Here is a 16351-nt window from a genome sequence, read left to right as displayed (position 1 = left end):
AATTTTTTCTGGCAGTGCTGATACAGAATCTAATATAGATCACAATGAAAGGTGGAGAGATGCTGTTAAGTATTGACCACAAACAGTTTTCCTGGTTCCATAATCCGAGACCAAACCAGTTCAAAAAGATTAGAAAGACCCAATGGCTGTATGAATCTTCAAGAGTGTTCATTATTATGCAGGGAACACACTGCGTTATTGTCTCTTCAAAGCCCTGCTAGCCAGCCTCCCTGATTTCAAGAGGAATACTTACAAAACTGTGTCAAAGTGCTTTGACAGTAAAATTCTTGTTAGTCAGCTAGTGGAAATTAAGAATGGCCCAAGTCACATTTTAGAAAAGTTTTTTCTCTTGTTTTATTTCACTATTTATTTCCATCAACTAATAAAGCACTTCACTGTGATATCAGTTTAAATACTTTGACATACTCATGTCCTGCACATCTGACATTCTGGCTTCATAGGAAGCCAAAAAAACAATGTGTTCTCCTGACTAAAACAGATGGTTTGATTGCCGCCTTTGGCTTCTTCTATAGATGACAATACTAGTTTTCATTTTAATCCAAGCTCAAATTCAGGCGAGAGCCCTGATGTCCCCACACGCAAATAGTTGAGGTATAAACTCATAAACTACATTTGAAGCAGCACCTCTGTTTGCCCAGACCTGGAACTACAGCAGCATATCAGCAGTAAGTTACTAAGCAAATACATTGTTTCCAAGAAGTGTTATTTCAGAAGTATTTTACAAACATGAATCAGATCATCACTACCAGCTCCTATGATTGCTGGAAAAATCTACTCAAGTTTTAACTGTAACTGGATGTGTGGATTTTATTGATTTTATTTAGATTCAAAAAGCCATGTAAATAAATGTTACAGCACAGAGAAATAAATACCCTTGAACCTGTGAAATTAATTCCACATGATCAAGGAACTTTCTTGGGTATCACCATTTTCCATGTCTCCTTCTTGACAATATTTGTGATAACTATTAATGAAAAATTAATTGAAATCAAACAAAACCTTTACTCTAATAAAGAACAAAGAATGTTGGTCATGTTAGAAACTTGGTATGAAAATAAAATATAAAAGCTTAAAAGAATATAATTTATGAACCTTGCAATTTTTTAGCAGAGTGTTTATAATTAATTAAACACATGTTTGCTTTTCCCCTTCATCACGCATTACAGTGTTACACTTTGAAGTGTACCATGACTCTCCAAAATTTATCTTTGAGTACAACATAGACAAATATAGACAATTCCCCAGGAAAAAATTTACTACTTACTGAATTCGGTGTTCAAATATACTGTTTCGTTGGTAGAAGTCATCTACTGTTTCATGTATTTACATTGCTTCTCTAAATATCTTTGTGACAAGCATTTTTAATTTAATGACAATGAAATGGAAGTGAAAATGGAGGTAGGAAAACTTGTTGGTATCTACATTACCCCCATCTCAAACATGTTTTGGTAAGAGATAAGGATTCACATATGATTTTACCTTCATTCTTCTTCAAAATATGAAGGATGTTACCATTTGTTATTCACATGTATATTCCTCATGCAATTATTATTAAGTCATTAACATTAAGACCACCACATTTTTCTCTGAACTAAAATAGTACAGTCAGAAGTCAGACCACAGAAAATTGTGAAGAACAATACTGTGTTTGAATATTATGTCCTCAATTTCTTTAGTACTCTTCTAGGACCTTCTTCTGCTTTCTACCATAGGCATTGTTCATCAGCCAGTAAATTAATACGATCAATTACAATCAAGCACACTGAATACCACAAACTCTCTTGATGTCTATCATAATAATGATTTTCAGAAATTATCTTCCTCATGCTTTTATGAAATGCACTCAGAAGCCTCACATTCAGGAATCTGGGTCAAATTTTCTCCCCAAACCCTAGTCTAAATGGCACTACAGTCTTAGGATTTTGCTGCAATTGCATGGGTGAGATTTCCTCTCACAAAGATCACGTGAAAGTATGACAGGGATTCCTAACAGGAGGAGACAGTGGGTGCTGAATACAGTTCTATTCTGCATAGGCAGAGTATACCTTAGTCCCTCTGGACTGTTCTGCCTTACATTTCTGGCCAGAGTAGCTTGAGCGTCCACAAGCTGTAGCTAGTCTTTTCCAGCTTCCCTCCTCCTGCACTGTGAAGTTGTTCCATGCCTGTCATTTAAGGCACCTCAAATACAAAGATTTTAATTTAAATGCTGACTGCTATTTAATGGTATAAAACCAATTTCAAAGGATAAATCTAATAAAATGTGAGCTAGCCATTTATACATGGAAAGATCATCAAGTTTTGATTTTGTCCTGCACACATGGAATGTGAATGAGTCAGAGACAGTTACTTCTGGAGCTCTACAAGGACTTTCCGTTCTTCAGTAACGGTATTAACCCTGGTCAATGTAATGTCACTCTGACAGTGGTAATTTCCTAGCAGATACAGTCTTCCATATTTATAGAAACTGATAAGAATTCTGCTGATTGCTAGTGACATTCTGTCTAGACTATAGAGACAGAGAGAGATCCACTCGAGAAATTAATGTTATATATTAGAGCAATATTTCATATGTTAACGTCTAAGAGAATAAAATTATCCTAAAAGATGCATAGCAATTAGTGTTCTAAGGAGTTAAGAACAAGTGGCAACAAAGAATATTTGGCAGGGAGGACAACTGAGACAATTCAAAGGTAAAGAGATGACAAACTCTGAAAGAGTCACTGTGATCATCAGCTCTGCCTTTCCTTTATAATCCAAACAAGAGAATGAGCTAGTATTAAATCCTGTTTCAGTGACCACACCTTTTTTTTTCTTTTTGCTTTCTTTTTGCAGGGGGAAGAGAATGGGGCTGAAAGAGGAGAGAGAATACAAGTGTGATTTGAAAACTCCCAGAGATTGAGAATACATCACGCCTTAGTGATAAATAAACCCTTGGTTTCTCCAATCATTAAAACAACCTGTTCTTAAAAAAAAAAAAGCTATTTGTAGAGCCGTCAAGCTTAAACTTTAGCCTGGCTTCATCTTTCAGGTGTTGGATCTTATTTTATTTTTGTGCAGCTGAGTAGAAAGTCTCTTATTGCCACAGTTTTGTTGCTCACATAATCTGTGCTTCCATCTTCACCTGCCCTCTGTTAAAAAAAAACCCAGTTGTGCACCTTAGCCCTACTCTGCTGGAATGTTTTTCAATCCTTCACTCAGACTCACACCTCTTCTCTAAATCCTTAGTGATTTATAATTATCCTCTTTGCCCCTAGGGATGCCAGGCCAGCATGCAGAACTCCATGGAGGCTACACCTTAGTCATATAAAGACATAGTATAAACTCCCTTCTCCTTGAAATTCTCCTGCCAGCATGTACAAGGCTAAATAGTGACCAATAGATTTGTTGGTTATTCTCAAGCTCCTTAAGTCAAAAGCATCTCTACCATAAGTAAACTCAGAAATGTACTGGAGGATAAACTTTGTGGTTACCACTTTATCCTTGTACCTACAGCTTGAGGTTGACCAATCTGAAAAAACATTTAATTCTTGATCCTTGCAGTACAGAATCCACTTCAGCAACACAGATCTTTCATCACTACGTCATAATGAGAACATGACTGTGTATAAATTTAAAACTATGTTTATGAATTCAAGTTTAAAATTCCAGGAAGTCACATTTTAGCTCCTCCAGCAATATCAAAAGAATTAAATCTGCACTATTTTTTGTCTTGATTAATAAAGGAATATTCAAACATTCTGGAATATGGTTAGCAGAATCTAAATGATCAAATATCATAAATTGTGTTGACATTAATCAAGAAGAGTGCTTGCTAAAGTATTTTTACTGCCACTAGTCTTAAAAAACCCCCCATACTTGCAAACATATTTTTCTTACAGAAAAAGGGGCTTATCCTCTGAACTGTCATGCTATGGTTCAAATAACTGAAGGAAAAACAAAACTCATTTTCTAATGCTTCAACCACTCTCCATTTAAAAGATCCAACTAATTGAATTTATTTACCACAGCTGTCCTCATCACTATCATCCTCACAGTCAGCTTGACCATCACATCTTCTGGATGCCAGGACACACCTCCCCGAACGGCACTTGAAGTGACTGGGTGAGCATTCTGTTGGTGACAAGGAACACGAGAAACAAGAATCCATAAGCTGCAAGCTTAATCATCACATGGGTTCTTACTTATTTATCTCTGTGACTATTTCAGAAGTGTAAATGACAGGAATAGAAAGCTTGTGCAATACTAAACTGGAACTATCACAGAATCACAGCAAGCAAGACTCTTAACAATTGCATTGTGAATGGGCTGCAGCAATATTTTCCAGAGCTCTCCCTCACATGCTACACTCTGTCAAATTTCAAAGCTTTGCCAAATAACTGGCATACAATGTTTAGATTGTGGGCATGGCTTTTCTAGCTACTTTTCTCGCTGTTGTGGTGGTGTGTAAAGCAGAAGTAGATCATCTGATGTGTTGAAATGAGTATAAGAGATCTCTAGGATTAAAAAAAAATAATGTATTTTGGCAATTGTGTAGCTATGTGAATTAATAAAACCACCTATAAATGTCCACTAATTAACCTTTACATCGCTTCTGCCTCATCTTAGAGTAAAATTTTGAGAAAGCTTTATTTAGATGGTTATGAAAATCCCACTCATTTTTTCACACTGTACATGTCACTGACTTTGATGTACAACCTCCATCATATGTTGTTGTGGGTTTTTTTCCTTCCTGCAAAATCTCTCAGATATTTACTACCATGCAGTTCCTTGGGTAAATTTTAGGATTCAATAAACTGTTGTACCAAAAATATCATCAATGAACTCAGGTATACAAACTATACTGTCAACACTTAAGAATAACTAGTTACGAAAATAACTAAGTTCACAATGCATACTGTCTTGGCTAGCAGTATTCTTAAATTCAGCACTGACTGGAAGACAAGTTAAGCAATTCAGCACATTGTAATAACTCTGTCAATTATAGCTTCAGTTGGAAAATCACCTGTATTTTGTAATCATAAACATTTTAAATGCTCTCAGAAGCTTAATTTCTTTTGTTGCATGTGTTTGTTTTTTTCAGAAATATTTATATAAGATTTTAAACTTTCCAGGGAAGACTTTCTAACCAACATTGGTAGTCTGTAGGAACCTGGCATTGAATCAACATAAAATTCTAGCAGTAAGTGAAACCAAAACAACTCTGCTAAGACCCTTTAATTTGTTACACTGTTTCTAAAAGAATACTAAAATCCCCTGCTTTTTCACTGATCTTCCAGGAATATCAATTTCAGTGCTAAGATGATCAATAAGCAGTGAATCAGCTTACTAGGCAGAATTCCTCTAATTAAAGTTATAATTTTTTTAAATTTTAATTTTTATAAGTGAACAGAATTTATCTCTAGAGCCGGAACACACTAGTCCTGCATGCAGTAGTATATTTATGTCACATTTCAAAGCCAAAAGATCTAATAACACAGGAAGGAAGGTTAAAAGACATTTGATACCTGAGAAAATTAAATCACATTATTTTTCTTTAACTCACCTTGTTGTGCCAAAAATCTTACTTTTCCTTTCCTACACACTGCTGTGTAATAATGGATAATTCCTTTTCATCAGCCTACTACTGCAGAGGGAAATTATCTCCTTGTCTCTCAAGAGTCTCATATCAGAGGATTTCAGTACTATGGTATTACACATCTTTATAAAATCCTCCTAGGGATATATGTGCACATGGACTTTGCTTGAAGAAATAGTATAACTGCTATATATGCTTTACTGGTTTTTCATGATTCCTCCGCTATATTCCCAGGAATACATCTTCACTAAAAGAACTGTAGACTAGCTAGCTTTCACCCATTGCTTTCTCTGAGCAAGATCAAGGCTGTGGAAAAACTGTCATCACCATGTAGGTGAGCGAGTAGGAGGAGAAGAGTGAGAACCGAACACGATCAGCATATTGTAGGCACTGTAGCACACACCATCTCACTATTTTCCCAGTTACTTCACTGGCATTTTGGCAAGAAAATGAAAAGGCATGTCAGAATCCCCACAGATCCCACATCCGATGACCACTGCAGGAAAAGCTGCACAGCTTCTCTCTTCATACGTACAAAGCATATCTTGAAGCATTTAAGGCAATTTCATTCTTTTGTTCTATGGTCTCACCCACAATGATTAGTATTATGGCTGAACTGAAAAACTGAAATTTATCATTTGCTACTGAAGCTGGTTTGGCACAACTCTCTACAAAACTTACCCCAAACAAAAACCAAGAGCAAACAATAGCTGGCAAAGATGCTAACATTACAATATTTTTCTCAAAGCTGTCGTGGGGCTCAGCTTTTTGACTCAGATTTGACTCAGATTGCCAAGAGTCTGCCTCCTGGTTAGAAAAGCATTATTATATCATCTAAATAGGTTAAAAAGTTAAGTATAAATACAAGCAAGCAGTAGGTGTGGTCTTAGCAACAAATCCCAAACACTGACTTTCACAGATTGAGAGTAATTGATCCTTCTTTCAAATAGATTTCTTATGAGAACTTCCTCTTATCTGCAAAACTGTAGGTATACAAATTCCCTGAAATCCAGTTTGGAATCATTTCCACAGTTTAAATATTACAATTTAAAGAGGAGGTATGGGGAAAAAAAAAAAAAATCAGTGAGTTTGGGAACCTAATTAAATCTTTAATTTCCTGTTACATATATTTAAATTAAATATTTAATTTCCTGTTACATGTATTTATAGGAGTTACCTTCTACATCTTCATCTGGTGTTAGACAAGTTAGGTTGTCTGAGTTCTCATCTGGAAACTGAGTGCAGTCAGTATCTTCTGGCCACTGCAGACCTACAATCCCAAGCACAGACTCACAGCGTTCCTTAGACTGTACACATAATGTCCTGAGGAGACAAAGTAGAATTGCACAAAGTAACTGACTGAAAGTCTTAGAAATTCCCAGTTATTGAAAGGTAATAATCCTAGCCAAAGTTAAAGATGAAGATCAAGGAAGAATCGGTTAATCAGATTTCTTTACATGAAAAAAAAATATATATCAAAAGATATGTTGCTACTATTGAAACATTATTTTAAGTTACTGTATGCAGACTATTACCTGAGTTATAACATAATAGTCAAATATAACTACTTACAAACATCCTCTCCTCTGTAAGGTATGGCAGAGAACCTTTTTTAAGAAGCACTAACTGCTCTCCTTCAGGAAAAAAAGGAAAATACATTTTGTACCAGTGAAATCCTATCTCTTCTGATGATGCTACTTCAGAAACTATGTAGTTTCAGAAGGACAAAATATTTAAACCTGCAAACAAAAGAGCAAAGAACTGCCCAGGGAATCCAATAAAATAAAAAGTTTGGGGAAAATCAAAGCACAGATCAACCTAATCTTGAGGGTGTTGTCAGCTAGTCATAGAAGCCTGTATCACACCTGGAAAAAGGCATGAATATAGTTCTCCTGCTGCATTTTTTTTTTAACCATAGAAAGACAGGACTCACCACACAAAATTAGTTCAGTCCATCTAGATTAATATCTTGTCTCTCAAAATACCCAACGTCAAATGCTTCAAAAGTACAAAGAGAAAATACATAATAGAAAAATCCACTATTATTTTAGGAATTATTTTAAACATTTAGCAACTACTTTTGCCCGGAATCATAGCTGATGTGCTGTTCAATCCAATAGTCTTGTCTTGTATCTGTGGTATTTTGAATTCCTGTTTGTTTCAACCACCTTTTTTTTAATTGACTTCTGTGGAATGTTAACTAGGCAGTATGGGATTAGGAACCTCAACATCCTTTTCATCTCTTCCTCCAAACAGAAACATGCATCATGCTTAACAGGTATTTGTCTAAGCTGTTCTTAAAAACTCATGAGTTAGCAAGATTTCATATACTTCCTTATCATTCTCATTCTCATACACAGATATCTCTTACTCTCTTTATTCTGACCTACAGCTCTCATGATGTACTTCAAATCCATTGCTTCCTGGTTTAACCTCAGTGAACATGGTGAACAATTTATTTTCTCACAGAAGCTCACATTTACCTGTCTGAAGACTGTGATGTCTCCCCAAGTCTTCCCTTGTTTCTAGACTCAGCAACACATTTCACTGCACCTTTTAGATCAATATTTTCTAAACCTAAACATTTGGACTTTCTCCTACCATTTCAAAGAAAATTCTCCTTTGTTCTTATAGGTTGAAAAATATTCAACAGTAGGATCCCACCCATTTCTATTTTTTTCAGTTTCCTTCATGTCACTTTTAACTTGCCTTTTATTTAATTTGATTATTTTTTCCAGATCTTTCTTCTAGAAACAGACACTCCCTTCATGGAAAGCCTTCTATTCCACTCATTTTCTTTTGATCTTTTGACTGATGGACCGTTGTTTTTCCTGCAATAAGCTTCAAGAAATGCAGTGACCAAAACCAAGCAAACAGATCCATTTAGGATCAATTATTTTACGCTCTTTTGAGAACGCAATACATTATTAATCTTCTCAAATTTAATTTTGTTTTGGGGCATTGCATGAAGAGTCAATGGTTTTCCACACCAAATGACTGACCATTGAGTTGAGCAACTGGAAGGAATGAATGACTGAGTTGACATCGGTTAACCATCTACAGTTACAGACTCTCTCTTTCCTTTTGGATCCTCCTCAATACCAAAAAGGCTGACTCACACCACTTTACAACCTCAGTTTTCCAAACGCCAGAATTTTTATTTACCAATGACAAAAACCCAAAACCAACAACAATAATACGATGAATACAATTTAAAAATTTGATTTAGTTATCTGAGACTTCTAAGCCATTTCTGTCCTATGTTCTCTGCACACTCAAACCTCTGGCCAAAGCTGACCCTTTCCAAAAGCTATTGCAAGCCATTTAGTTGTCAGTCTGTGTTGAAAGAATTAAAATATAGATAATCTCCAAAGTAGTGCCCACCACAACACATATAGAAGACTATTGCAATACTGCTAGGAAAATCAGAAAAGCAATTGGTACTTTTGTTTTTTTTTAATCCTTCCCACATTCCCATACCAAGTCTCACAGTTGGGATATCAGAATACCTTGGTAACAGACTTCTTTATGTACTTCTCAGTATATATCTCATCTGTCGTACTGTCTATGAATCAATCTAACAACAGTTAACAAGAATACACATCACAAAGCAGAGAAATCTTCCCCTTTTTGGTAGAGGAAAGAAATACAAGCTAGAAAACACAGATGTAGCATAGAAATGTGTAATTTTCTGCAATGGAATTCAATCTAGCACTTTAAGAACATTAAGCATATTCAGCTGTTAACTAAAATATTTCTTTACTGTTCCAATTCAAATACAGTAATAGAATGCCTAAATTGATGCCAACACATAAGGAGCATGAGATTTGACCAGGATTATTTTTCATACACATCTGTCACAGTTTTGAAACAACACCAAAGTCAGCTGGAGACTACTTAAATACACAGATAGTGTAATCTCCATGTCATTATAGCCTAACGAGACTAAGAAGGCATTTACCGGTCCCAAAACAGGGGACACTGATAGACTTATTGAAATGTTGTGAGACCGAGAATCTCCAGAAGCTGCTCAGCATCTTACAGAATCAATTCATAGCATAGTTTGTAATTATAAGGAAACAGGAATTTCTGAGCTTATTCCATATGTCCTTAATCTATGAAACTCCATTAGACTCCAACGGGAACCCAGCACACACTTGGCTTCAAAGATTATTTCACTAGACCTGGACTAATATTACCAATGCCTTGAGAGATGAAGAATACTCTTCAGAATTTGAAAACATACTTGATAGATCAATGAATGGCCTCAATAACAGCAAGTCCAGTTCTTTCAAAAAAACCTCTTCACTGGTGTTCCTTACTTTGAACAAAACTTTATCAAGACTGTTACAGTTAAAAAATAAAGCATGACACTCAAACTAATAACACAAAGACAATGAAAAGCCTTGCAAATCAGGGTCAGATGTTTTATAGAGAGGGGGTAGAATTAAAATCGTTTAGCTATACCACCTAGAATGAAAAGACAGATCAATGTGCCAGTATTATCAGAGATGTATTATATTTTTAAAGTATATTTTAAAATAGATGTAGAATTATAACATGAATTCGCAATTCATGGTTGGAAAGTGCACTTTGACTTGAAAAGCTTAACCCTGAAAAACTGCATTACCTGAACTGCATTTCATATTTACAGGAAAAGACACGTAAAGCGATACATATGTCCTGTTAAGCTCAACTAACCACTGATATCTTTGAACAAGAGGGCAGCTATTTTGCAAAGGCAGCAGCAGATTCTCAGAATATAGTTTCTGTGCTCAGAATATAACATTCTGCCTTCTAGGAACTTCAAACTGCAGTTAAGTAGATTTATATTTATATATCAAATGTATTTAATGTTTTTTCTGCCCTACATTTATCAATTAAGTCAAGAGTTTATTAGTATAAGGCTATATGTGTTTTCATTTCTAAAACATTTTTACATTCGATCTGTATCTGAAATTCTTCCTAAAACATTATTGTAAAGCAAATACTACAGATCTCAGTGGGACCCTCCAAGGTATCCCTTCCTGATAAAATCAATCTCTACTTGTGATCTTACATAAGAGCGAAACCTGAAAACAGTTATAAAAGTAGAGCTTTCAATCCTAGGATTTAAAATTTTATGTTGTATATTCAATCTGATCTAAATGCAATGTTATCATGCTTTGAGCAGGAAGTTGCACCAGATGAATTCCAGAGGTCCCCTTCAAACTAAATTATTGTACGGTTTTTATGAGTTCCTCTTTGTCTGTTTAATACCTGAAATTTGAAAACTATTCTACTGTATGATGATACTTCCTAAAATCTGTTAGCTAGCTGTGTTGTTGCTGAAGCAGAGTCTATAATTTAACTTTTGTCCCTCTACATTAGAATATGTTAGCCCAATATTTATTTATTATACCACTTTCTTAAAAAAAAAAGAAAAAAGAGAGAGACTTGATTTTCAAACAAGCAAGCCTGAAACACAGCTTGCACAAACCACTCTAACTTCACAGCTGTCCCATATGCAACATTCTAACTTTCCTGTTAGGTCTCTATGTGAAAATTAAGGAATGTCTTAGTAAATTTCCCTGTGACTCACTCTCTCAACTTGCACTAAGCAGCACATCACTGGACAAAGAAATATATCTATTTGTCAACAATGTCACGTGGTAGGAAATCTTAGGGCATGTATTGCAGAAATACACTATGAGAAGGCTCTAGCAGCCAGTAGCTAAAAGAGCTCTGCCTGCTGATCAGGTTTATTCACTCTCCTAACCTGCAACAATTGCTGCTACCAAAGCCATAAGATTTACAGAACATACTCTCTTTTGAACAGATCCATGCATAACCCTGAAAAGTACAGTGTTGTTGATGAGGATAGTAGAAAAGCTAATCTGACAAGTAGAAAGCCTAAATTAGTCTATAGTTCAGAATGATGTGGCACTTCTCTAATTTAGAAAGGTAACCATGCATTAAGATCTCAGTTTTTGTTGATAGTATATGCATAGGGCTTTGCATAGATAAAGCGATATACTAATGCAAGGGAACTACTACAAATGCTAATGTTCCAAATTAAATTAATTGATTCCATGTATAAATATCCTTTATAGTTGTGCAATTCTAATCAAAGACACAGATGGAAAATGTTTCATACAAAGCTCACAGCATCCTTCTGGACAAGTTGTCTGACTGTGAGGTAAGCAAGTTCACGGTGTGCTGGGTGAAGAACTGACTCCAAGTGTTGCAGTGAATGGGGCTACATCTGACTGGTGACTGGTCACCAGTGATGTTCCTCTGCGCTCAATTCTAGGGTCAGTTCTGTTCAATACATTTATCAGTGATCTGGATGCAGGAGTTGAATGCACCATTAGCAAGTGTGCCGAGGATACCAAACTGGGAGGTGCTGTTGACTCGAGGGACAAGAGGCCTTGCAGAGGGATCTAGATAGATTGGAGTACTGAGCAATGATTAATGGGATTAAATTTAACAAGTCCAAATGCCAGATCCTGCACATAGGATGGAGTAACACCAGGCACAAGTATAAATTGGGAGAGGAGTGGCTGGAGAGCAGTCCTGCAGAAAGGGATCTGGGGGTGCTGGTCGGCAGCCAGCTCAGTATGAGTCAGCCATGTGCCCTGGCAGCCAAGAGGGCAAACCATGTCCTGGGGTGCATCAAACACAGCACAACCAGCTGGTCAAAAGAGGGGATTGTCCTGCTGTATTCAGCATTGGTGCAGCCTCACCTTGAGTACTGTGTGCAGTTCTGGGCCCCACAATTTAAGAAGGATGTGAAGGTCCTTGAATGTGTCCAGAGTAGAGCAACAAAGCTGGTGAAACGGTTGGAGGGAATGTCCTGTGAGGAGTGGCTGAGGAATTTGGGCTTGTCTAATTTGGAGAAAAGGAGGCTGAGGGGTGACCTCATTGCTCTCTACAGCTTCCTGAGGAGGGGATGTGGAGAGGGAGGTGCTGATCTCTTCCCCCGGGTATCCAGTGATAGGACGCGTGGGAATGGTTCAAAGCTGTGCCAGGAGAGGTTCAGAACGGACATTAGGAAGCATTTCTTCATAGAGAGGGTTGTCAAACACTGGAACAGGCTTCCTAGAGAGGTGGTTGATGCCCCAAGCCTGACAATGTTTAAGAGGCATTTGGACAATGCTCTTAATAACATGCTTTTAACTTGTTCAGCCCTGAAGTGGTCAGGCAGTTGGACTAGATGATCATTGTAGGTCCCTTCCAACTGAAATATTCTATTCAATATATACATTTTGAAAATTATTGAACTGCTTTCCTCTCCTTGTTTTGAATACTCCAGATACTAATCACACACGTAACAAACTGCATTTAATGATCTTATAAAATATGGTTCTCTACCTTTTGCTATGGAATTCCAAAGCAAAATTTCTGGCATTTTCAATGGAAATAGAAAATTGGGAAAGACTGATATGACAGACAATGTCAGTCAAGAATTAAATGAAGTATAGCATAGTACCTGCAAGGTGGGATCCGCTGATTTGTATGGGGGTCACATTTTGGTACTAAGATTGTACAGGCAAAAAACATAAGGTACTTGTAGCAGTTGGTTTGAACCAAGGCTGGGAAAAGAGAAGACTCCCAGCTGATAGAGGCTTCCTTCTGCGTCCTGTGGCCCAGGTAGTTTGGGTAATAAGTATAGTTGTAAGGCAAGTTCATACAGAGTTCCAGAGTAATTGGTTCACACTGACCTTTCACAGAAAGAAAACAAAAAAAGAAACACAAATAGTGTGAGATTAAATGAAATACAGAAGAAATAATTACATAAGTATTTAATAAATCTATTAGGGGATTTCCTCTCAGGCTTGAGAAACTACAAGTTTCCGAGCTCAAGACCCCACATGAGGCTATTCATACCAGTAAAGAAAGGTGGGTTTGACCTCTGCCTACCTAATAACCTATTCAGAGACTTATATTCCCTTACCAATATGCATTTACTTCCTGAGTAACATCTTAACTTTAACATGGTACAAAAAACCATTCTTTAAAAACAGATTTACTCCTTTTAAATCAAGTTTCTGATGATTTTCAAGAGCTCCTGTATCATACAGCAACACACTTCCTACTGGTGTACTATGCTACCATAACACACCTCACACTGGCAGGGCAATTGTCAAAATTAAGATGATTGGGATCATAGGATACTTTAGGTTGGAAAGGATCTCAGGAGATCTCTAGCCCAACGTCCTGTTCACAGCTTGGTCAGCTCTGAGGACTGATCAGGTTTCTCAAGGCTTTATTCAGTCAGGTCTTGAAAAATCTCTATGACAGAGACTGCACAATTTCTCTGTATAGAAAACAGAAGGCAGGATTTTGTTATTTTATTTTATATTTTGCAACCCCAGATCTGAAAGGAAGATGGAGACAATTAGGATATGCATCGCACAAGCATTGAGCAAGAGACAGTCTACATGCTAATAATTTAATTCAGATAAGACTTAATTGATAATAAAGAGAATGATAAGCAAGAGCAAAATAAATGCAACAGCTACAAGTCGATATGATTACACAGACTATAGCTATATACAAAAATCATCCAGCTTTTAGGGGGTTTATCACAGCACATTGAACTGATCGAGTACTTTGGATTTAAAAAAATTGTGGAGTTTTTGTATTTCTTCTCAAATTGGTAGTCAGAAATATTTATTTTTCAATTTTCCACCACAACAGAAAACAACAGACAGAATTTCATGTCAATTCAGACTGAAATTCAGCTTTTTATTTAGCACTGAGACCAAAGTGAAATTATTTATTTTTATTTACTTTTGAAATATGAGAAAATTTTCCATGAAAAAGTGTACTATTCAGAAGTCATTTGTTATCAAAAGACTGCATATATTTGCCTATTCTGGAAGCAAATGTATGGTAACATGATTAATTTTCTCTACCAGCCAGCTGCTAGTGTCAGTTACCATACCCAGACAGCTTTTGACTGTCTGCAAGGATAGAGTTTCCACACCTCTCTGGGTAACCTGTGTTCAGTCACCCTTGCAGTAAAAAAAGCGTTCCCTTATGTTCAGAGGTTCCTTATGCTCCTGTGTTTCAGTTTGTGCCAAGTGCCTCTTGTCCTGTCACTGAGCACCAAAATATGTTGACTCTGTCTTCTTTACACTCTCCCTTCAGATATTTGATCTGTTATCCTAAATATGTTATAACTGCATTATAATGCCAGCCTAAACTGATCAGACATTATCACATATGGAGAACATCCATCGTATTCAATATTGCGAAATGTGGCCTATGCTTCAGAATTTTCCAACCAAAGAGTTATTTGGGCCAGAAAATACTGCTTTGTCAAAACTGAAATTTTCCACGGGAATTCTCATCTCCTACCAAAAATGAAATAACTCTGGTCAAAATATGAAGAGCAAAAATAACATGAAAAAAGACCATAGTACTTCCAGATGTTATGCAAGAAAAATCTCTCCCAAATTCTCTTGCTGTTCCATTGTGTATAAACAATTATATATTCACTGGACCAGCAAGGGAGAAAGAAAGATGATCCAGAAGTCTAATTCAGATTTTGGGTTACTCCTGTTGAGAATTATGGACTGTTGCCCATAATACGATGAGGAAACATCTTCACTAAAAAGCTTTTGGGTTTCTCATGACATGGAATAGGAACATTGTTTTAGAACTCAAATATCACATGTCAAAAAACGTTTTTCACTGTCTTGTAAGAGTCCTAGTCCCTCTAATGTTTCCCAAAATTGCTGTCCATATGTATAATGGGGTACAAAAATCTGCATTGATCAGGAAAAGATTTTGGCAAGACAAACTGCTTTGGACCACAGGAAGTCTCATACTGATTTATCCACAAGGAAGATCAGTCCAAGAAACAAAGTACACTTTCAGTTCTCTCTTATTTTGAGAAAGACTGAATTGCAGTTATACTGCTTGAAAGACTGTTGCCTTTTACAGGACTGCAGGCACTGTTTATGAAACGTCATGTGCTTAAGAGAGAACTGCTCCCTGAGTATATAAGCAGCAGGGGCTACTGTGGGAATTTACCTATTTTCCTACCTGTTGGGTAAGGCTGCTGCTGGTGCCTTGTTTGCCAGCCAAATAGAAGACCTGTCTTATGCATGACTGGTGACTACACAGCCATCAGCTGCGAGTCCAGAATTGACCCTGCCACAATACATCAGACACATTTTATGTGTTCTTTACTAAGCAGTTTAAATATTTAAAAATAAATAAAATTACAAAATACTGTCTTTTTTTGACCTGAGTAAATGTAAAGTTGCTACAGTTTTAAACATGTAAAACAGGGTTTAGTGTAATGCCTGTTAAGTTTTGGAAGCATTATAAGTAAAGAAGCTTTGAACCAGTAGATAGAAATACAGAAGTCCCTGTTCCTGGGTAAAGCACAGTTTTGTGGCAAAATCAGTAACACTCAAGTAAAAAAGTCAAATCTTCAAATGGAGAAACTGAGAAGCAACAGCCCTTCTTAGAGGCACAGGCTGCTAAAGCTGCTGCTTCTCCTTCAGGCAGAGAGATTTGGCATTAAACATCCTTCACTCCCATGAGCCTTCAGCCCACAAAGAATCAATCTTATCATATACATTTAAACTTGTGACTAGCTAGAGTGGAGTTATTCAAGTCAGTAATTACATCTCAATGAATACTCATGTATTCTGACCTTAAAACATCACGAAAATATGACCTTCAAATCTCACCAAAGACAAGAAAATATTACTTGGAGAACTCTTTTCTTTAGAGATGCCAGGTACCTACAGTTCC

At 36.6% G+C, this 16351-nt stretch overlaps 1 protein-coding gene across 1 annotated transcript in view; it reads right to left on the bottom strand.

Annotated features, from left to right (window-relative positions):
* The window catches only part of CORIN (corin, serine peptidase), a gene marked incomplete at its 5' end in the record, with an annotated part of 51770 nt that overhangs the window by 26005 nt on the left and 9414 nt on the right, over positions 1-16351 (bottom strand). The window contains 3 exons of the mRNA XM_009697273.1: positions 4024-4131; positions 6774-6919; positions 13068-13299. Coding sequence (XP_009695575.1) covers positions 4024-4131; positions 6774-6919; positions 13068-13299 — 486 coding nt within the window. The remainder of the gene's footprint in view (positions 1-4023; positions 4132-6773; positions 6920-13067; positions 13300-16351) is intronic.

The sequence above is a fragment of the Cariama cristata genome, unplaced genomic scaffold, assembly GCF_000690535.1.
Source record: "Cariama cristata isolate BGI_N322 unplaced genomic scaffold, ASM69053v1 scaffold4553, whole genome shotgun sequence".
NCBI classification, from domain to species: Eukaryota; Metazoa; Chordata; class Aves; order Cariamiformes; family Cariamidae; genus Cariama; species Cariama cristata.
The sequence above is the reverse complement of the archived record's forward strand: the minus strand, read 5'-3'. Positions and strand labels throughout refer to the sequence as shown.